The 22,784-nt window shown below is 37.9% G+C and overlaps 1 protein-coding gene across 4 annotated transcripts in view; it reads right to left on the reverse strand.

Moving 5' to 3' along the window:
- Positions 1–332: 332 nt before the first annotated feature.
- The window catches only part of adcyap1r1a (adenylate cyclase activating polypeptide 1a (pituitary) receptor type I), a 55,528-nt gene continuing 33,076 nt past the window's right edge, over positions 333–22,784 (reverse strand). The window contains exons 5-16 of one of the 4 annotated variants that reach the window (XM_074651690.1): positions 18,417–18,527; positions 18,200–18,303; positions 18,020–18,117; positions 16,314–16,446; positions 14,664–14,817; positions 13,491–13,551; positions 12,565–12,634; positions 12,326–12,417; positions 10,688–10,771; positions 8,380–8,509; positions 6,728–6,769; positions 333–5,569 (exon numbers count right to left, since the gene is read on the reverse strand). In XM_074651690.1, the coding sequence (XP_074507791.1) occupies positions 5,345–5,569; positions 6,728–6,769; positions 8,380–8,509; positions 10,688–10,771; positions 12,326–12,417; positions 12,565–12,634; positions 13,491–13,551; positions 14,664–14,817; positions 16,314–16,446; positions 18,020–18,117; positions 18,200–18,303; positions 18,417–18,527 (1,304 nt within the window). In that variant the 3' untranslated portion in view covers positions 333–5,344. The remainder of the gene's footprint in view (positions 5,570–6,727; positions 6,770–8,379; positions 8,510–10,687; positions 10,772–12,325; positions 12,418–12,564; positions 12,635–13,490; positions 13,552–14,663; positions 14,818–16,313; positions 16,447–18,019; positions 18,118–18,199; positions 18,304–18,416; positions 18,528–22,784) is intronic. The other 3 variants (XM_074651691.1, XM_074651692.1, XM_074651693.1) reach the window with 3 other exon arrangements.

Consider the following 22,784-nt stretch of genomic DNA (forward strand, 5'->3'; position numbering starts at 1 on the left):
ATTAATTAGTGATACATTTTATCAAAACATTATTTGCTTGTTTTTCTGTTTATAGGATTGTGGTAGAAAAGGCATGGGCCAAAAATGTTTTCTCATTGTTTGTACCTTGATTTGGATGAAAATTAGGAAAGAGAAGCAGGAAATTGGTCTGCTTCATAATCGTGATATTAAAGTTCATTAGTTTTAAACAAGGATCTTATTCAGCCAAAAAAGATTTATACAAGATCATTTCCACTTATGATAAAAAGTAACAGTATAACCATAAATCTACAATCAATTCTTTTATTAATGGATGGGAAAGTTGAGCGAAATAAAGCACAATCTCCACTAAATACAACAATTAACCACAGATAGATTTATTTTGCAGTCAAATTTACACAACCTGGGACATGAATGTTGGACACCAGAACGCATGTTACACATGACACACTGTCACAGGTAGAACATAATATGGGTGAGGGTTTATAGATATTCTTTTGACATTTAAGTTTACGTATATCCTCATTAATGCTTGTCATTACATACACATGCGCACAGAATACACTCTCCAACTTTCAAACACACACTCACTCTGAAAACAGTTACATAAACATACAAAAACACAGTCACAAACATTACAGGTTTTCGTCAAGAGGTCCACCTGTGTGCCAAAAATATACATAGACAGTGTACTCACTGTATATGATCAAGAAAAGACATCATTTGTACACCATGGCAAATTGATAGCAGGCGACATTTAAGAGCAGCTGAGCAACATCGGTACATTCAAAAATTCATTGGCAATCAATAGAACTCACACTCACACACTCAACACTTGATAAAACTGGCTCAACACGCACAACCGCGAAAAAAAAGGCATCTAAACACAGAAATATGCCACACTGACATTAGTTACAGTAGCTCGACATTTTGGGAAATACACAAAATCTTCGCATTCTTGCCGAGAGTTGGTTGAGAAGATTGATACCACAAAAACTGGAAATGGGGGAAACTGATAACTGTTTTTTGTAAGGGGGGGGACACTTAGCTAGTCGAGATAAGGTAGCTATTAGTTAGCTAGTTTATAGCTAGTTATTTTATCCCAGTTAATATGACACATAAACAAAATCTTTCAAAGTGTTCTCAGCTTTCCCCCTATAGGTCAAATGTTCAATGTATGTTTCCCGGGGTCAGTTATCTTGAAATCACCCACCTACGGCTTATAGCCTACGGACGCCTTTAAACCTACGCCCTCAAATTTACAGACAGTTTTCTTGACTTTAGACATTGATATCTCCGCAGAGGCTGAATGTATTTTAACCATTCAAACTACATTTGAAACATCCATCTCCCTTCCTTCTCTTGTAATTTGAACTGCGAAGATGGCCCTTGCCAATCTCTTACAATGCAGCTTGGTCGCAAACAACGAAACTGCATTGTCAATCACGATTCAAGGGAAACGTATTTTTTTCCCAGATTAAATTGTTTTTTGACGCATCACAAATACGCATCTAATGAAGTCCATTAAGGGAGGAGGTCGGGGTAGATGGTTGCGTCACATAAATACAGGACTTTCAGAGACCTCTCTTTACATCCCATCCAAAAGTCAACGTTGACTTATTCGAATTTACGTCTGTAACTTAAATGATGTACCAAACACACTCATTTAAGCCAAACCATGATGCTTTACTAAACCTAACCAAGTAGTTTTTTTTTGTTTTTTTTCCATTTACCACGTGTTAATTTTGTAGGAGATAGGGTTGTACAATGAGCATCCTGGGAACATACAGTAGAGATGCTAGCTGTTTCCCCCTGCTTCCAGTCTTTATGCTAAGCTAAGCTAACCGGCTGTGGCTTCATATTAAGCGTACAGACATGAAAGTGGTATCAATCCTCTCACCAAACCCTTAGCGAGAAAGTGAATAAACCGATTTCCGAAAATGTCAGACTACTGCTTTCAGAAAACTTGTCAAGGGTTTTTCTTTGACACAAATGTGTTACCGTAACACTAAACTAACTATAAGAAGAGGTGTGTGTGGAGAGAGGTGTCAGCTTTCGCCATAATTACATCCCACAGCCTGACTTTATTATAGCACTAAGAGGTGCCCCCAATTCTCAATATTTCCTCACATCTCAGAAAGTTTTGTTTACTGATAGTTCACAGTTTGCTTTAAAATTAAAGAGAGCTGGAAGGAAATATTGTGATTGAGAGGGGGCACATCAGGCCTCATTTAAAAAAATCTCATTTGTAGGCTTGTTTGTTGATTTGTGTAAAGAAAAAAAATCACATATTGTATATGTGAACAATGTAAAGCATGTGGCATTCAAGTACCTCAATGCCCCACACTACCCCTATGTCATCCAAAAGTACAAGGCTCAAAAAGCAAATTAACACCACTCAAACTTCCCCCCAAACTAAAACACTAACACTTTGCTGCCACCTTGTGGTAAACAAATATACAGCATAGACACGGTCAAGTAAGGAGTTTTCTACTCTTCTTTTCACAGACAGTAACAGCTTTGAGACATGGTCGTTTCCATCTGAGCTGATTCAGACTCAGAGTGACGGCTGGTGATAGAACACGTAAGCAGCAGCGGAGTGGTTTTTAAATCACACCCTCGTACACACTTTGTGTTTTATCTGTCGCAGTTGTTCCACCTTCTAACGCCTTCCTAATTAAAAAAAATCTTTTTTTTTTTCTCTTCCTCTGGCTCTAGTTCCCTTGATAGTATCTTGTCACACACTGTTGTGCCCAAAAGCAGCCAAGCAGATGCATGGAACAGGATGCATCTCTTCAGTAGTATGTTTTATCTCTTGCTTTTTAGAGTTTACATCTTTGTTTTTATCTCTCACAATATCCTCTGTAGCTTTGGACAGCAATTTCCTGTGAGTGTTTTTTTGTTTTCTTTAAAATTAGAGCAGAGATTGTGCCAAACATCTCACCAGTTATGGCACTTAGACCAAGAGAGTCAATATCAATCAATGCAATGATATCAGGCATACAACTAACCGACACATAAGAAAGCATGTATACTGTACATTGAGTCATTTCACATTGCACTGGTTTATGGAAAATAAATATACATCCTTTTCTGTTCAATTCATTGTTTAAAGATACTACATTCTTTTAATCCATTCAGATGAGAGTACAAAAAAATAAATATCTTGAGTAAACACTGTGGATAAAATCCTTCTGTACATATTGTTTCACATTGTATTAAATGATTTCCCCGCCTGGACTGTTATTGTTTGTTTGCTTGGTTTGTGCACAAACAAAAAAAGACAGAAAGAGAAAATGGGCAACACTCCGCGATTGTCAAGAGCTGTCACATTAAAGCATTTTGTGTTGACTGTTAAAACATATATTGTTTTGAAGCTGTTTATGTGTTTGACGGTGCTGAATTGAGACTTATCTTGAATAGATGATGGTTGTAACCAGGAGGCTAAATAAAGCAGCTGTTTTGTAGAGCTATTACTCAAGTCTTGTCAAACTCATGATTAAAAAGAAGGAAAAAAAAAACACTGGACTATTTTCACTTGGAGAATTGCACCAATAAATGAGCAAAACATTTTTTTTAGTAGCACACAATGATAAAAAAAAAATCATAACTTTGCTCCACAATAAAAACACTATACATTCTTTGCAGGAAATGATTATGACTTTAAGATATCTGTTCATTGTACTGGAAATAAAAGTGATAGCTATTTGTGACTGACTAGGCACTTTGGAATATGAGTGTAGGAGATAATTCATTCAAAGAAAATGTTAAAATGAAGAGCAATTTAATATGGCACGATGGGTTGAAGCCCGGTGAAAAGAGGACAAAGAGTCCTGTTATCTTTAAGAGCATATTGAGGGTTTGATTCTCGCTGATAAAATGCTGAACTCATGGCACTATATGAGGAGCTTTTGGATGAAAGCATCCACTAAATGGCACATGTACCGCTTATGTTCACAGTCTGCAAGAACGTGACTGACAAGTCTGTGAAAGAGAAATCAACTGGAGGAAACTACTAACACTAGCTGTGAGGATAAATCAGTTCAGAGTGTATTTCTTTTCTTTTTTTTTTAATCAAATGCTGTATTCCCTTATGTACTGTGATATCCTCTACAGCAGTGGTTCCCAACCTTTTTGCCTTTAAAACAATACAAAGTCAACATTTCTACGATCTGTGAGCACTTCAAGCAAAGCGTGATTTTACCTTCTCAGATGGTTTAATTTGACTATTTTAGAAGCCTGAAGACGTGAATCTACTGTGTATGGGGATTTACATGAAAAAATAAAGTGAAATAAATAAAATAATACAAATAATAATATAAATATGTCCTTAAAAATAAACATAATTTAACGGAGCAGAAAGAATGTTGCACCTCTTTCCTATCTTGACATTTCACGAACCCTCAGATTCATCTTGTGACCTTCAGGTTGGGAACCACTGCCCTACAGTACTCATTCATTTTGGCACTGTGTTCTTTCATAATACTGAGTGTGGTTTTATTCAATACAAATAAATAGTTCAGAATATAGTGGGCAGGATCTTTTGGGTCCTCAGGATATGTGATGAAGTCTACAGATTTGGGCTCCAGTTCCTTTTGTTTGAAAAGGTCATTACAATACTGCGTTATGCAAAAGAAAGAAATTCTGATCTCGACACCAAAAGTAACTATTTACAAAGTCCATTAGTTGTTGTTGTTTTTTTCTCAATATATTTTTTTGACATACTCTGTACTTACGGCTGATTGTAGAAAAATGTTTAGGATGAAACATTTAAACAATGAGCGTTTGTACAAGCAAGGTGAACGTTTGGTTGTTATTTCACTTTGGACTGTTATGAGATCGGATCCAGTCAGGCAACCTGCATGGCACTTTGAAGCACATTTACTTTACACACCAACAGCCAAATATGACCCCTACATTTGATGTTTAACTACTGTTTTCTTTTTTACAACTAGTACTGTTTTTTGGCACCAACTCTACATTAATATTATTTATACATGGCACAATAACCAGGGCTAAATTTAAAATAAAACCATTGTTAGGAAGAGGGTTTCTAATATCTCTTTGTTTTAATATATGGAGTGGAATTAGTCTGTTGAAATATCAAGTGTGTCATTAATCAGAAAATATCGTAATCTACAGAGTCAAATACTCAAATAAATTCAATTATATCCTTAAGTAAATGATAAAGTATGAAAGTCAGCTATGCACCTCTAATGAATCTCCAGTAAATGCTGTCAGAAATACCTCATTTTCAAAAGGCCAGACTAGAAAATGTAAAGAGGTACGAGGGGCCACTTTGGTCTGCTCTGGTTGGTCTGGATGTACATAAGTGGAACGGCACCTGGAAGTTGACTCCTGCCAATCAGACGCTCAGGTCGGGAGGCTGATGTTGGCGTTCTCCGCCAGTGGGCTGGACATGCGTATCTGGGAGCTGCTCTTGCTGAGGATCGACAGCTGAGTCCCGCCGTTCACTCCGCTGCTCGCCAACGAAGGGTGCCTTTGTTGCTTCAGGTCCACAGCAAAGTACCGGTTCACCGTCCAGCTGCGCCATTTCCTCTTGATCTCCGACTGCACCTTCAGGGAGAAACTTCACAAGGTCATTTTTTAATGTACTTTAAGCTGCATCAGCTCCATGAAAAGGTACAGTACACTTACGTTGTGTGGGCAACATTTTAAGACATTAAGTGTTTATGTATGTATTTGTCACAAGTTCAAATTCCTTTGAAGCATTCATAATTAGTGTATTTAGTGAAGGAGTGACAATATAATATATCAAAGCTGTAATCACATAAAAGAAGTCTTCATCTTTTACATCAGAATTCAGCAATTGGGTTTGACAATAGGACGTTTTTTCACATTGTGGAAATGCAGACCTGTACTGTATGATGCAATATTTATTCTCTGTACCGCTGTCTGAATTTTAACATTTGATGCCATAACTCTTTTGTGGATTTTCCTCCAAAGGGACTGCTGATGAAATTTAGCTATCTAGCTAACTCTGAGACAGTCAATGACTATCCATTGTCCCTGTTAAATGAACAAATTAAATTAAATAAATACTCCATGTTTTCACATTATGTTTATTTCTTTTAAGTCATTTCAGAGCAGATGTCATTTTTCTTTATTAATGAGTGAGGCCTTACAATGGTACAGCACTTTATGTGAATACTCATTTGGCAAAAAGGAATGGCTTCTGTTTTTGTTGTTGTTGTTCTACTCTGTCATCAGCAGACTTGTTTTGGCCACCTATTTGTGTTTGTGAGACGCAAAAGTATTACGGTCAAAGAGGCTAAAGCCATGGACTTTAAACTGCGTTCAAAATCAAAAATCATTTAAATGAAGTGAATATTTCGAGGTACATTATCGTGTTTGTTACAGCTACTTACAAAAGAAATCAATAATTTGACTCAAAATATGAATTAAAACATTATTTTATTGCTTCCACTAAAAAATAGTCCTCTAACACACTGCAGAATGTCGTAATTGACCAATCAGAATCGAGTATACAACAAAGCGGTGTAATAAAAATAATTAAGTGTTTATATATTATAAATGTTAAATAGAGGTCTTAAAGTTTTGTGTTACAGTTTTGGGTAATAATCATTTAGAGACGTTTATCCTAAAATATGCCCGTGTGCTATGTGCATCAAACATAGTATGAAGAGCATTCCTGGTGTCAATGCAACAAGACATTGATGCAAATGTCCCAAAAGGAAGCAGTTAATGAACAGGGACAAAAGCTTACCTCTCCATTGAGGAAACAGTAGAGGACCGCTACGACAAAGCCCTGAGGAGGAGAAAAGAGACGACACATAAGAGGAAAAACTGCTTGAGATTGAAATATGCTTTCATTTTTAAAAATAACTGCATCTCTGTCAGCAAAGGCTTAAAACATATCAAAAAGAGTGACTGTGGGGATGGATACGCTTTTAAAATGTTCAGCCATCTCTATTAAAAGCGAAATAACTGTATCCAGGTTTTGTAATGTGTCATCAGTAAACTGCACGTCATGTCTAAGGGTGTATGAAAGAATATGAATGAAGTGTATATTTCCCTCTAGAGGTGTCGATACCTGAGGTGGCCGTGGCTGCAGCCACACAATTGAAGGTTTAAGGTTTCACACACTCACCCACATCATTACCACATGTTCAGTTACTTCCATTTGCAGTAATTTAAAATGACATAAAACAGTTTGTTTGGTTTAGAGTTTGTTTATTAGCACCTTTGGCAAAGCATTTGGAAGTGCGCACATTTAGTTTACATTGTTTTGTCATATTGCTAGTTGTTTTAAATAAGTTATTTTAATTAATTTCTCTTTGCCTTTGAGTTACCTGGCTGCTGAGTACTTTTTCTGGTCTGACTAAAGGTGACGCTCAGGGTGGAGCCTGGTTTTATTCAGGGGAACAAGCCATGGACCATACCAAGAGCTGCGACAGCATGGGGGGGATCAGGGTTTCTCTATGTTGTCTTCCCCTGTGTTTGGGTTTATTGGTATGACCAAACAGTATATAAATATAGATACGTATATATATATATTTCCCTTGAGTCAAGTTTTTTTAGGTCTGTTAGTTAACATATTGTTTTGTTGACCTCTTTTAAGGGCACCTATAACTCTGCTCAGTTGTTGGCAGTTATTTGTTTTGTTGAACCTTTTTTTGGGGGAAAATAGACTCAACTTTTGAACTATGTACCTGTGTTTCCTTGTGCCTTTAGTTGACTGCTTGGACCACAACAATGCATAATATTTTATTTATATAATTTGGCAGAAATATAGGGTGTTGAGTAGAATGATTGCTGGTAAATGTGTGTATTTGTGTCCTTGGGCAGCTATATACTGTATGTTCAGCAGAGGATTTAGATGATACGTATAAAAAAATGAAAGCATAACTTTCAGGGCTGCAATTTAAGATCGTTTGTGTTATCGATTAATCTGCAGATTAATTCATCAATTCATAATTTTGTCCATAAAACGTATCACAGTTTCCCAAAAGGTATTCAAACAGCGTATTTTGTCTGAACATCGGTCCAAACCCCCCAAAAGAGACATTTGCTAGGATCCAGTTTGCTAGGATCCAGTTTCCTTGTTGCAATTCATTTTTACAGTAGCTATGTTAATCTTGTTTATGGTGTCATCTTCTTCTGATTTGTAATCACTATCGCTGAATTTGTTGTCCAATGTTGTTTTCATAGTTTCACAGCTGCTTCCAGGAAAAGCTTCAAAAGGCCAACTGCCGTCCTTCAACCTTTATTGGAAGTGTGTTTAGCTTGCTGCATAGCTGTGTGTGATTATTACCATCACTCTCCTCCTTTGTATCTTGTATACTCCGATGAGTCATTACCCCGTTATGTTGTCTCATTCATCCTCTGGTATTTCTAACTGGAGCTGTAAAAGCGTACCTGGAAGGATCCCAGTCCCAGTTCAAAGACCAGTCTCTCCCGCTTGCTGACATCTTCAGGTGAGAAGGCGAACACGGTGTAGTGAATACCGAACAGAGGGATGAGCAGGAGGGTGGAGCGCGCCAGACGCCTACACATACATACACACACACACACACACACACACACGCGCACACAGATTAATAAGTCATGTGTTGCTGGTGCTGGTCAGCTGGACGTGATGAAAGAACAGAGCTACTGATGCAATGTTGTGACACATTTTCTGACTACTGTTGTAAACATTTACACACAGGTTTCAATTTTCAATCAAGGCAAAAATTGAAAAATGAATTAATCTGTTAATTCTCAAGTTCAATCAAGGCATCGATGTTGTTTGAAATGCAGGCTCAGTCACAACTCTATGATTATTTTTAGAGTTCACATTTATGGATACGGCGTGAGATATTTTCTTAATTTTTCTTATTGTCAACAAATGAAAATACCAACACCAACAATGAATTGATCCTACTAACAAGTATTGTCTGTGCGGCCAAAGTCTGATATCCTATTCTTATTTGCAATAGAGCTCGATTGTTAAAAACACATTAATGAACCACACACGGTTGCACTGGGTGACATGTTTCTTCATTACGATGAACTGGGCACTGTGGTTTATTATGAGTCAATCCCACATACCATCATTTACTCATGTTTGTTTACAGTGCCCAGCTTTTTTAGGAAATTACTTAAAATCGATGACTACGCATTTTTTACCCATTTTTTAAAGAGCTCCATCTTCAATAAGAAGGACTGGACATGGGGAAGTGGAAGACAGAAAGTATGGTAGTAAAGTACTGATTGTTGTACACATGGTTGGCTTTGGTCTTTTATGGGATGTGTTGACAATAAGTAAAATATTGAATATCTATAGCCTTATCCTTATCCTTTAAATCTGAGGTTAGATTTAGGGTACAAATCCACTTTCAGGTGAAAATGATCACAGGATTGAAACTGAGACAAAACACACATAAACTCTTGACATGTACGATCTATCCCGGTAGTCATACACAGTCCTTATCTTATGTGTCCGTATCATGCAGAAAAACATAGTGCTTGACATACACATAATGAATGGAAATACTCAGAAACACACAACAAAGGACACTTTAAAACAATGGAAGACACAAATGTGCAACACAGTGGTTTTTACAGTGCAGTCCAGTGATCCCCAGGGGTCCTTATGGAGCAAAACAAAGACATTATACTCTGAACTCTTTCATTGGGAAATGTAGGAAAATGTACAAGTACTATTGTGTATCATTTTGTGCTGCTGTCTCTCCACTAGCACTAGAAAAACAACTAAACCAAATCCAAACCCCATTTTTTTTCTATGTGTCTATCTTTGTGAGTACTGATTTGAGTTTTAGTGAGGCCGATTTGGCCGTCCTGACATTGGGCTGGAACTTCAGAGGCCTGTTTGAGGGTTAAAACTTGGTTCAGCCGATTAGACTGTTATCAGGCCATTAAATAGGTGTTATCGGTGGTTATAAGCCTCATAGATGTGGGTCAGTAGGGCCCTGCTACACCCAATAGTAGGTTTTATCATCCATTCACATCCCCATCTATGGTGCTTATAGCAAACGATAACGCCTATTTAATGGCATGATAACAGTCAAACTGGGTGCTTGGTCTTAAGGCCCTGACACACCAAGCCGATGGTCGGCCGTCGGACAGTTTGGGGCCATTGATGAGCGTCTGTTGGCCTTGTTTTTTTGGTGTGTCCCGCACCGTCGGCTCTAGTCTGCCCGTGTTGGAGGTTTTTCGGCTGATTTGCTGGTGTGGAGACTTATTTCCTCTCACGCAGGCGCAGAACGTACGTGGTAGTCGGCCGTCGGCTGTAGTCTTTGCAGTGTATTCTAGTGCAACTTTTTGGCCAAAACAAAGGTGACGTGAGGCGACGCAGCTGGTGTCATTCATCGCCGCTAGTTCTTTTGTGTCGGCTTGGTGTGTCCCCAGCTTTAAGGTTCAGTTTGGGGTATAGGTTGGGGTCAAGCATGTAGCTGTGATGGTTGTGGTTTTGGGCTAGAGGATGTTTTTTACCAATGAGGGTCCTCACAAGTATGGAAGTACAAATGTGTGTGAGAGAGAGAATGTGTTTGTGAGTCCAGACCATTAAAAAAAAAAAAGACCCCTGGTGTAAAACACACATATACACACATGCAGTCAACAATAGACAGACACACAGAAACACGTGTCGGCGGACAAACACAAAAACACACACCCACACACACACACCCACACACACACACAAACACACACACACACTTACAGTGTGATGGTGGATAACTCTGACATCCTGCACGAATGCTGAACAGCCTGTGTGGGCTCACTGAAGCATTTCTGAGCACAGCTGCTACACAGCACAAAGACAACACAACAATACAACAAAGACAGTGTCTTTAGGGACACAGACACACAACACACACACACACACACACACACACACAAGTCTTCACACTTGGTCAAGCACGCACAGGTCTAAGCAACAGATGAGAATGACATTATCTGCAGAGCCTCAAAAGACGGCGTCCTGTGGGAGCAGAGCAGGAGTGACGTCTGGCTACAGCACAACTCCATAATGAGGCTCAGGCTTCCTGCCAACAGGTACTACAAATTAATATATTCTGAAAAGTGTCCAAGAGGACACATCAAAGGTGTAATGGTATAAGAATTTGAAAATAAGACAATACAACCCATTTATAAAAAAACATGTCTCCTGTATAAAAATGATCAGTTAGTATTAGATAGTGTATTTTAAGGGGAGACACTCCAGGTGAATAGGGTGAAAATGTAACAAATAGATATCACCATGAAACTTCCCCAGTTGATTACTTACATTAAAACATATCTTTTTTGTATTACAAGTTTTCTGAAATGTTATGTTTAAATATGCAAATGAGGCACTATCTAATACTAACTTTGGTTGAATTTATGAGAAATCTACAGACGCAAAAAGACAAAGTAGTAAAATAAACAGCTAAATGTGTATGTTGGATGTCACTAGTCTGAAAGAAGACATGTTATGGAAGCAAAAAAGCCCAAAATCTCAAAATTGACCAGTGCATGAAAAACGATGTTGTGCAATGAGTGTCTCCCTTAAAGGGACAACGCCAAAAACAGTAGCTGTAATAAAAGGCCAGAGATAGTTAAAGGGCACATCTTCATCTTGTGTCCAGGGCATCATGTCATGTCTGAAAAAGCTATTGTTCTATACTTTTCTTATCATCAAATACTCCCATGAAAAGACCAAAAACAGCAATGTGTTAGTTCGTCTTTCAATGCTTTCCAACTTCCCCAGCCTGTCTGTGGCACTTCCGCGCCCATTTGTTCCCACTGTGAATCTTTCAAATCAGGCCACATATATAGTTTATTGTTTTATTAAAGGCTCAGTAATTTCCTGAAACAGCTGGGAACAGTAGTATTGTTACTCACACATGTGGCAATAGGGAATTTGTTGGGGACTATTTTCAGCTGCGGATTAATACACATTTGGTGCTTACAGCAGCAGGACGGGGCACTGTATGTGAGATTGACTCAAAATAAATTACAGTGCCCATATATTGTAATGAAGGAACAACAGTGTGGCAAATAACTGTGTTTTTAGACAACAATAGAGCTCTATTGCAATGAAGAGTAAGATATATCGGACTTTAGATACACAGTCAATACTTGTGGGATCCATTCATTTTTGGTTTCAATATTCTCATGGGATATATTGACAATAAGAAAAACATAGAATAGTGACAGGCTTATCCTCTAAGCAAAGTTATGTGCACGGTGGACTAGAGATGTTAAAATCGTGTCAGTTCACTTCATTGTTTTTTGTGTATAACATTTCTCACACACAGACTTTTTTCTCTGAAGACATAAAACATTGGAGTTAGTGAATTTGCTGATTGTAACTTACAGGTAAATGCTTGATTCGTTGCCTCCGATGTCCGGGGACTGCAGCTTCTGCACCAGGATGATGATTATCCCAACGAAGAGGACAAAATTGATCTGAGAAAAACAAAAAACACACAAATAACATAAATCTGGAGGGGTTATTATAAATTGCATTCCAGTCAGCTTAGCAATGGCTGGACATTTATAAAACAAATAATACATAAGGAAACAAATGAATGAACAAATCAGCATCCGTCTCACCATAATGGAAGCCACAACTGGTCCTTTGATAACCCACCAGAGGGCAGTGTTCTCATTTGTATCCCAGCATCTGGAGGAAGAGGACCACATCAACAATCATTTAACACTTTCTCTCAACACTTGGAAATAAATGGCATCATACAAAACGTCAAGGAAGTGGCCATTTGAAAAAATAAGGAGAGTCAGAGGGGAGAGGAGGATTTAAAATAGAAGCAAGGCTAAAATGATGATTTAAACTTCTTAGAAAAATCACTCCAATAATTCTAAATTATGTTTTTGTAAAGGAGGTGGCGCTTCAACAATGGGATTCACAGTGGAGTGCTAGACCCAAAGTCCAACGAGCATAAAAATGTGATAGGGTAGCACATCCGGACAAAATACTAACACGTCACTTGTTTAATTAGCTCACACCACTACGCGTTTCGGCACGGAGCCGTCTTCAGAGCGGGTGTTAATTCTAAATTATGTTTGTTTGCTAAATAAATAAATAGATAGATAAAGATGAGCTAACACAAGCTTGTTAAACGGCTACTGAAGCCTCTGAAAGGTTCAATTTGCATTTGAAAACATTGGTATCTTACTTTATCCCATGCAACACATGATCAGATTTATTCAATGATTTTATGAATAAATTATCTGTGATGTCAACAATGAAGGGAGTTATTTCCCTTATTTATTCCCCTAAATTCCTGAAATTGCATATCCTCTCTTCATGTTAATTTGTATAATTGCCGAGATGAAGAAGAGACACATTTGCGAGGAGTTATCTTATAACAAAAATTGGACTTCTGGGTCTCAGCAGCCCGAAGGCCTCTGCCTCTTTGCTCTGATACAATATGTTCTCAAGTGCCTTATACCCTATGAACAACATGGCCAACAGTCGACATGCATTTCTTCCTTTTTTGAGAGTGAACCTAAAGTTATACCCAGTGTCATGAAAGTGGAGCCTCAGCACAGCCCAGACAGTCACGCAGATGGTGGGAGTTCCTGTAATAACAGGAATCATTAATACATTGGAGAAAAATGCAGTACATTTGTCATAATAATTTAGATTAGATTTGGGTAATTATAACACTTCTCATTTGTCCAAACATACTTTTGTGAAATAAACAGAACTATTTTGTGGTTGTGACCCTGTTTATTCTGTATTTATCTATATGAAGGTTAAAGATAACTATTACTACTTTATAAATAACCACCGTACTTATTGTCACTCCTGTGTCTGAGACATTATACTCATAACACCCGTTCTCAGGACTGGCTTACACTCATGTTACGGCAGTAAAGTTTAATCTTGGAAAGACAGCCTTCAGATATTTTGATCCGTTTGTCTGGGATAATTTACAGAGTAGACTGAAACACTGATATGGATAGGGCAATTAAAAAAATTGGTTAGACGATCTATTGATTTTAGGTGTGACTGTTTTACATATGCTGGTGCTTTATCTCCTTTTTATACCTACGTCAAGGATATTTCAGAAGGAATTCATTTATAACTTGTCATGCTGTTGTCTATATGTATATGTATATGTATTAAATGTTTATACGTCATTACCGTTATCATTATTACTTTATTTTATTGTGTTTTCTGTGTACTCAGGTCTCACTTGTAAATAACATCTCAATTTCAATGTGACTTCCTGATTAAATAAAGTATATACATTACAAGGTGTTATCATAATCAGCTGAAGAAGAATGGTTAAATGTTTGTCTCAATACTTCAGCTGTATTTTACTATGGTATTTAAGAAAAAACATTTGCTGGCAAGTTCGGCTGAAATCTCAAAGGTCTTGGCAAATAAATAAATAAATAAAAAGCTGTTTTAACAAGACCTCCAGGATAAAGACGTACAATAGAGGTGATGAGAATCCAGAATATATGTTTTATTCACAGTATATCCCATTGTACTATCACTATTTCTCTAAACATAAAAAAAAGAGAATAAAAATCTAATTTACCCAAAAAAAGTACAAGTAATTTGACTTTTGAAAGTTGAACTTGTGGCATAAATGGCTGAATTTACAGTGTGAACAGAAAGAGAAGTTGCTATTTTAAGTACTTTAAGTACTTTGCTTACTTTCCCCATGACAACTACTCACCCCATCCGACAATGGTGTACCAGTAGAAGTAGCGTCTCTCAGGAAAGAAAGTCTCCACCAGCAGAGTGAAGAGATACAGACCTTCAATGAACAGCCAGAAGTAGTTGGACATGACACAGTAATGGAAGAAGATCATCACTGCTTTACACGCCACCTGCACGGGGGAAACACAAGGGGAGGTAAGGCAGAGGGAAATGTGTTTTATTAGTGATTTTACATCTGATGTTGGACGATCCTGTTAGGGTGTTTGGCTTTCTTATCATCTCACTTAGAAGCAAGTGCAACAATATCATGAACAAGTAGCTAAAACATATTAAAGGTACCATCAGCCATTTGCTTGACCTTCAAAATTGTAGGTGTATATGTTCTTGATGCAGGAAGAATTGCCAGAACACACGCTGAAGAAGGGCATCTTGCCCGAATTGGAGTGCTTTCCTAGTTTCCTTTTTATATTATCTACATTAAGGATCCATCAACTGTCTTATTTTTAAATTGCTGAGCGTGTTGAACCTTCATTTTTACTTGATGTAAGTGAGAAATAAGCTTTCTTGGTTGTTTTATCCTCAGTAAAAGGATTTTGCTGCGGCTTCAAAATGTACAATCGCATGTTTAATGACCAGCCTTTCTTTTAAAAGCTCAAGGCGATAAATGTCAGAGTGACAAACGTCCTCATTCCTGTAAATCACAGTGTAAACAGAGATCGTTGTCACGAGGGTGACGAGGTCCCAACACACTACACAACGCCGCAATTAACCCTCAAAATGTAGCATTCAGCAACTATGTGTGGATTAAAAATGTTTTCACCACCAGGTCAGGTGGCCTGTATCTAATGACATCATGTTAATGAAAGAGTCCACATTCTGAGTGGGGTCAACCAATTACAGCACGGTACCACGATGCCATGATGGTGACCTGTGATCGCCATAGCGACAACGACAAAGCGGCGGGTTTGAAAAAGTAACGATTGATATGTTAATGAGCCTCTAGTAGAAGATTTCCACTGGCCTTGCTGAAGCCATTAGTGTACCTAATTAGGTTTATTTATCATGCCTGCTTAACAACGCCGAACAGTGTGTTGTTACCAGACAAAGGCTAAGAGCTTGTTCTACATTTGTAATCAGGGAGTATTAGTCATCTAATAGCGTGTTTGCTTTTTGTACAAAATTTGCATGTGATTGAAGTTCCTTCAAAGGTGCGTATCAAACAGGAAAGACTGGAGGAGGAGTGTTTCAAACTCTCTGTCTATAAACCTCTCGCTGTATCTCAAACAGAACACACTTGATCACATTTTACACGCATGCTTTCCTTTATAAAATGAGTGGCTGCACTTCGATGAAATCCTTTAATTATTCTCTCTGGAACCGATTAACCAACAGTCTTGAAAACATTTTGCTACTGCCAATACTCTTATACTGACTCCAAACCTGCCAGCAATCCGAGTAGGGATCATTTAGAATAATAAATGACTCATTTTGCAATTATCTGCTTCTTTGAATTAATGGAATAATTAGCCTTGTGAATTGAAAATTCATTTTTTTCATTAATAACCAAACAAGCAGTCGTGGTTGTTTTCTTTCCTGTTGATAAGTAATTTATCAGCCACAGATAATGTGTGTATGACCACACAGTATATATGATGTGGTTACTGACTGTGTGTACGAAGCAGTGGTCGCTGTCCTCCTGAGCGTACAGCACGCCGTCCTTGATGAAGACTGAGATGGCTCTCAGGATGAAGGACACAAACAGGTTCATGTGGATGAAGTTCCTGGTGCAGTGGAGCTTCCTGGAGAGAAGACAGAGGAGTGGAAATATATCATATCTTATCTTGTTTTCACTCTTAAAAGCTCCTCAAAGCAAACTGATTAATGCAGCTGGATTTTATTGATTAATGACCAGATGTTTTTGTGTTTAACCCTGTACGCTCAGCTGTTTTGGCTTGATTTTCACTCCCATCATTTACAGGCTTAGTCACAAAAACGCAAAATCTTACAAACTATATTTGTCTTATTACTGGTCAAAATATCTCATAACACTTGATATAAGACACAATAACCTAACATGTCAGTGAGATATAGGGACTTGTTTTTAGACAATGTATGTTGAATATCTTTTAATGTATAATAATAATAATAATAATAATAATAATAATAATAATATAAAAGAATACATCTTTTTAAGTGAGTCAGTACAGGTTTATTATGACACAACATTTCCTAATATTAGTGAAATATACTTCAAAATGAGTTTTCCCAGCTAATTTCAAGATCTCTTTTTATCTTGATAGGCCTTAATATTCCATCTTATTTCAAGAAATCTTTTCATTTGTTCCATTGGCAGATTTCTTTTTTCACTTATTACAAGCAAAACACTTTGTATTCATTGCTTTTTTTTAAACTTATTTTTGAAATGGTCTTTTTTCCAGTACTCTGCCATATATTAGCATTTTCTGAATACGTCAGGCTACTCACTGGTACTGTATATGGTCCAGGGAAGTTTACATGAACAAAATTAACACTCTACTTCAAGTCCCCCATTTAGCATTTATAATCAGTGCATAACATTAATAAATGGTTTAAAAAACACTATCATTTAATTGTAAGCAGTTATGTATTATTATTACAACTGTGTTTCACTACATTCATCATTATTAGTTAATACACCGGCCCCCACTTACATTAATAAATACTTATATCCACTAACAACTACATTATAGTGTGTTAAAAAACATGTATTGATTGTTTATGTACTGACTATAAATGCTAAATAGAGGGATTTTTCAACACACAGCAAACATCTATTTGTATATGAATAGAACAGAATGCCAGAAGGGCTGCAAACAACTTATTGAGTTTTCTCATCATTGCTTAGTCTGCTGGTTTATTTTCTTGATTAATTGATTAATTGTTTGTTTTAGGAAATGTGAGAAAAGAAAAAGAAAAAGGGCCATCAAAAGTTACACTTTGAAATTGCTTATTTTGTCTATCACATAAGATGGAGAGATGCAATAAATCGATACAATTGAGAAGCTGGATTGTTTGGCATTTTTGCTTGAAAAATTACAATTAATTAATATAAAAAATACCGTCGACTAACTAATAAGCATATAGTAATTATTTTGAAAGGACTTTTGATGCCTTGACTTTAAAGAAAAAAAAAAAGTAAATATATAAAAAAAGATAATTTTAATGAATTTTGTTACTCCTACTGTTTTTCTTTCTTATTTCCTTTTGGGCTAAATTTGACATTTTTAGGATTCAAATGGTCAAAGAAAATTCAGAGAACCAGCATAAATGAAACCTTTTTTCATTTCATTTACCAAACTCAACAAACTAGAGATCTGACTCTGTGCCGCTCACCTGAACCTGCAGAGAATGACCATAGCGGTAGTCAGAGAAACCAGCGACGTGCTGTAGCCGACTGTGTACAGGGCCTTGACTGAGGCATAGAACATGTCCTGATGTTGGAGACAGAGGGTTAGTCACGTGTGTCTGTGATAAATGTAACATGAAACTTAGATGAGGCTAAAGAGGTCGTACAGGTTTAGCGGTGTTGTTGTCATAGAAGAAGCAGACTTCCACATAGTGAGGAAAAGGTTCAGACCAGCCTTCCTCGGTGCAGTTACGACTGATCCTCCCCATCTCTGGAAATAAAAAAACATGCCTTGGGCTGAACTGAACTGAAGGGAATTCATATTTAAATACAAATTAGATCACATCAAATGAGAGACACAACTGATCTCCTTGTTCTTCTCACCGTCCTCAGGGTCCATGAAGTCGTGGAAGAGCTCTGGACAGTTGACCACCACAACTTCACCAATGTTGGCACCCTGCCAGCAGGTCAGGTTATCCCACATCCACGGACACGCTGAGGAGACAAGAGAAACACACTGAGGTCAGTATAAAGCTCCTGTCAGCATTTCTGTTATAAAGGTGACGAAATGATACTGACACTAATTTAATTAAATTGAACTGAATTAATTTGAATTCAAGGTAATTGAACTGCGTGGTATTAGAGTTTAATTTCCAAAGATATTGAGCATTTTCATGACACCCACATGGACAAAACTAATTGTATTACCTCTCTTAGGTAATAAGATTAGGCAGCCTGTGATGAAGCCTGAGAAACAAAACCCTGAGCAAAAAAAAGCTCATTTAGCTCATGGTTCTGATAGTAATATTTGAAGTTGACTCAGATGAGGGTATAGCGGCCCGTCCTGTCTTGTAATACTACTTGTTCCTCGAGAGGCGATAGTGAGTCACTGTAGCGTCCAGTCTGCCCTCAGTCCGACATGAGAGGACGAAGAAGTAGAGCTGTTGAAGGCACATGTCCGTGTACGTTTTGATAGTTTGGATTAAATGGACAAACTATCAAAGCGTACACGGACCGCACGGCCCTCTGTTAGTGGCACAGTAAACACAAAAACGGCATACGTAAACTATAGACCGACGCCACACGTGAAGATTATAAGATAGCAGTGTTATTTTGACCGGCCTGAAGCGTAAATTTCGATTTTATGGACCCCCTATTTCATCGGAGCAGGTGGCCAGGCTTTACACATTGCACCTTTAACTGAAATGTTAGACTGAGATTCATGTTATCACACATACATACAAAACTGTTAAAGTTGTTTTCATGTAAGGAAGAAGGGACGAGTTCAAGGCAAATGTCCTTGTTATATACAGCAACTAACAATGATCAGCTCCTTGTCTCCATATTACTGAGCAGCATGCTGTTAGTGTTTTTCGCAGACTGTTTAACCTCCTTGTTACTAATTAAATTTCACCACTAACACGGCTTCCAACAGCATATCACCTCTAGCACTCGAAAGGCGGCACATCAATTAGTACATGATGTTGATAATCATGGTGAGGTTAAATGGCAGAGCATTGTAAGAGATGTAATTCAGAGAGAAGGGTGAGCGTTTATGCAAGCGTTGGAATGAGAAGTCAACATGAATTAGCTGTGAATGGTTGAGTGTTACTACTGGTTTACTTTAGCTGAACTTTAGATCTGTACACAGTTTAAACCTATAACTAAAACTAATGCCGTCTAATACAACAGTCTGCAATAAATTCTACCTTCATGAAGGTTATAATGTTCAGTTTTTGTGTTTGGAGAGGTTCAACTTTATGATAATTTTGGAAACTGCAGTTGGTGGAGCTGTTGGATTATGTATCAATGAGTAAAACAGTTTCAACGCAAAACATTATAACCTTCATGAAGGTGCAATTTGTTGCAGGGCTAATGTGTTAGACTGCATTAGGTTTAGCTTCAGGCGTACTTAAATTGGCAACTAAAGGAGTAGGATTCAAAGTACTCAAATGCACTTTTGCACATTTTCTTTTTATTGTCAATCTCATCTGATACTATCCGAGCTGAATGTGAGAGTCTCCACCATAGACGGTATATAAAGATGGACGACGCGTCTCCACTTCCTCCCTCTGTACAAAAGTGAAGCCAAAATATCCCAAATACGGGAAATGCCGTCTTGAGATTTTGACGTCATTTGGTGTCAGAGTTTGCGCAGTAGTGATCCGGAGGCTGGAGCGGTGGTATCGATGTCCCGCCCACACACCCGCCCGAGCCAATCACGAGACGAGTACGGCCGCAGCTTGCTAGCGTGAGCCACCTAGCTGCTACGTTAGCATCACAGTAGCTGTTTGGCTAAAAAGACACAACAACTAACCATAATATCTCTATAACTACATTTATGATTAAATCAACACATGTTCTATCACACGGACTTGTGACGGTTAAGGAAAGTTAAAGTTACATCTCTCTCGTACAATTCCCGAGCCTCCGGTTCCACGACTGCTTCACTCTGTGAAGCTGTCAATCTTGAAATCTGACCCCCTTTTTATAGCATCAAATAAATAATTAAAACCAAACTTATCAGAAAAATGAACACTTGAACATACATCAGCGTGACAAGAACTACCTAAAATGAAAGAAACCATCTTTGGGAAAAACTTAGTTGACATGTATACTTGACTTTTTAGTTTGGCCCATGTCCCACCCGCTAACATGGAGGGGGCTGGATTTATGACCTATACTGCAGCCAGCCACCAGGGGGCAATCAAGATGTTTTGGGTTCACTATAGGGCTGCTGTCATGCCATCTATCTTTATATATGTCAATGGTCAACCATCTGGTATTGAAAATATGCTGCAACTAAATCTTCAATAACCGATTTCCATCTATTTTTTTTGTTTCGATTTCCTTCTAGTTATCTGCCTCAATCGTTACCCGACTCATGCTCAGTTCTCACATCCTGTGTTTTCCGTACTGCCTCTTACAGCTTTGATTTGTCTGTGACGTCTCTCTTTCTCTCTTTCTGCTTCCTTGATGTCCTTTATCTTGAGGACCTCCCCATCCCTCCCCTCTCTCTTTCTCCATCTCTCCAGGTTTACCATTTGTGTATGCCCGGGTGGTTTTATAGTGCTGCAGAGGCCGGCACAAGTCTGATTGTATGTGTGTTCACTCGCATGCATTTTGAGGGTGTTTTTGAGTAATGGCTGCATCTGTGTGTTTGTGTTCCTGGACACACATGTGCATGTGGGTATGTGTGTGTGTGTGTGTGTGTGTGTGTGTGTGTGTGTGTGTGTGTGTGTGTGTGTATTTGCAGACCTTTCTCTATATTCTGCTTGGCTCTCTAATCTGTTTTGGTTCTGTCTGGTGAGCCGGACACGAAGCCAATTACCTTTTAAAGGGCAAATCGGAGCCAAATGAGCCGCACAGAGCTACACAGGTAACCGGCTTAATAAAGTACTCTGTCTGCATCACTGGCTATCTCACACAAGATCCTACGCTGAATCTTTACCGGGCTGCAAAGATACAGCATGGTATCCACACACATACTACACATGCATATGGTGTAGAGTACACAAACACATACAGACATTTTTTCCCATTAAAGCCGATCTTATCGGACGACTGAACGAGATTTGTTTTTGTGTTCTGAGTCATAAGGTGCAACAGTGGTAGAATACCTACCAGAGCTGATTTCTTCATTCATTCATATTTTTTTTATTAAAATTTAAACACTGGGCTGAAAGGAAAGACATGTCACGAAGCTCCTGGAAAGATCTGCATGTGGATGCGATCCATTTGCTTTTGTGAGAATCTTACAAATGCTATAAAAGAAAAGAAAAATTAAGCTGCAAAATTTAAGAAAGGCTGCATCTGTTTCCATTACTCTCTCTCTGCTGATTACTTTCTTGATTAATTGTAAATAGTGAAAAATGCCCATCACAACTTCCTAAATTCTGAGGACAAGCATCAAATGTCTTGTTTTGTCTGACAGTAAATTCTAAATAATACAAAACAGGGAAAAGCCGCAAATCCTCACACTGGAGAAGCTGGAACCAGAGAATGTTTTTTTCTTTTTTTCTTGAAAAATTACTCACCATTAATCGATTATCAAAATAGCTTTCAAGTTTCTGAATCGATTAACTGACTAGTCGTTTCTAAATTTAAACCACTCTAAAGGGATTTTAAGTGTCCTATTGGGTGACAGTCATTCATTCATTCTCATTTAGGTTTAGAGAAACTGTTGACTAAAGATGATTTAGTTCTGAGATAATAAACACTGTGCAGTGGCCATTTTACATTCATTTTGCACTGTGCTAAATTCAGCTGGATGGTGATTACAGCACCAGACAGCAAATCATTATGTAGCAATTTCACATGGCCTGCAGACTAATCTGAGGCCAGAGTGCCTCAATTAAAAATATAATAACAAATAAATCATGAAATATGCTTTTAGAAGTGGATCTTGATAAATCAGGAAAAATTCATCTGACCAGGCTAAAAACAGACCACCAGCTACAGTATCTCTTTTTCCTTTCTCTTATTTATTATTTCCCTGTCCTCATTTGTCTTTTTCCTCATTTTTTTATTTTATTTTTTTAACTTTTTTTCTAAAGCCTCAAGTCTGATTTCTGCAAAGCAGGCGGTTTTATTTCCTCACCAACGATTTGCTGTCAGCAGAAACACAGAATGGTTCCTTTTAAAAGGACAAGAGGAAACAAGGATCGGTGAAAGGCTCGAGGCAGGCCAACACGTGTGACTATACGGTTTGAAAATGGTACAAAAACAAACTGCAGAAGTTGCAGAGGAATA

Source organism: Sebastes fasciatus, chromosome 11 (assembly GCF_043250625.1).
Source record: "Sebastes fasciatus isolate fSebFas1 chromosome 11, fSebFas1.pri, whole genome shotgun sequence".
Classification (NCBI taxonomy): domain Eukaryota; kingdom Metazoa; phylum Chordata; class Actinopteri; order Perciformes; family Sebastidae; genus Sebastes; species Sebastes fasciatus.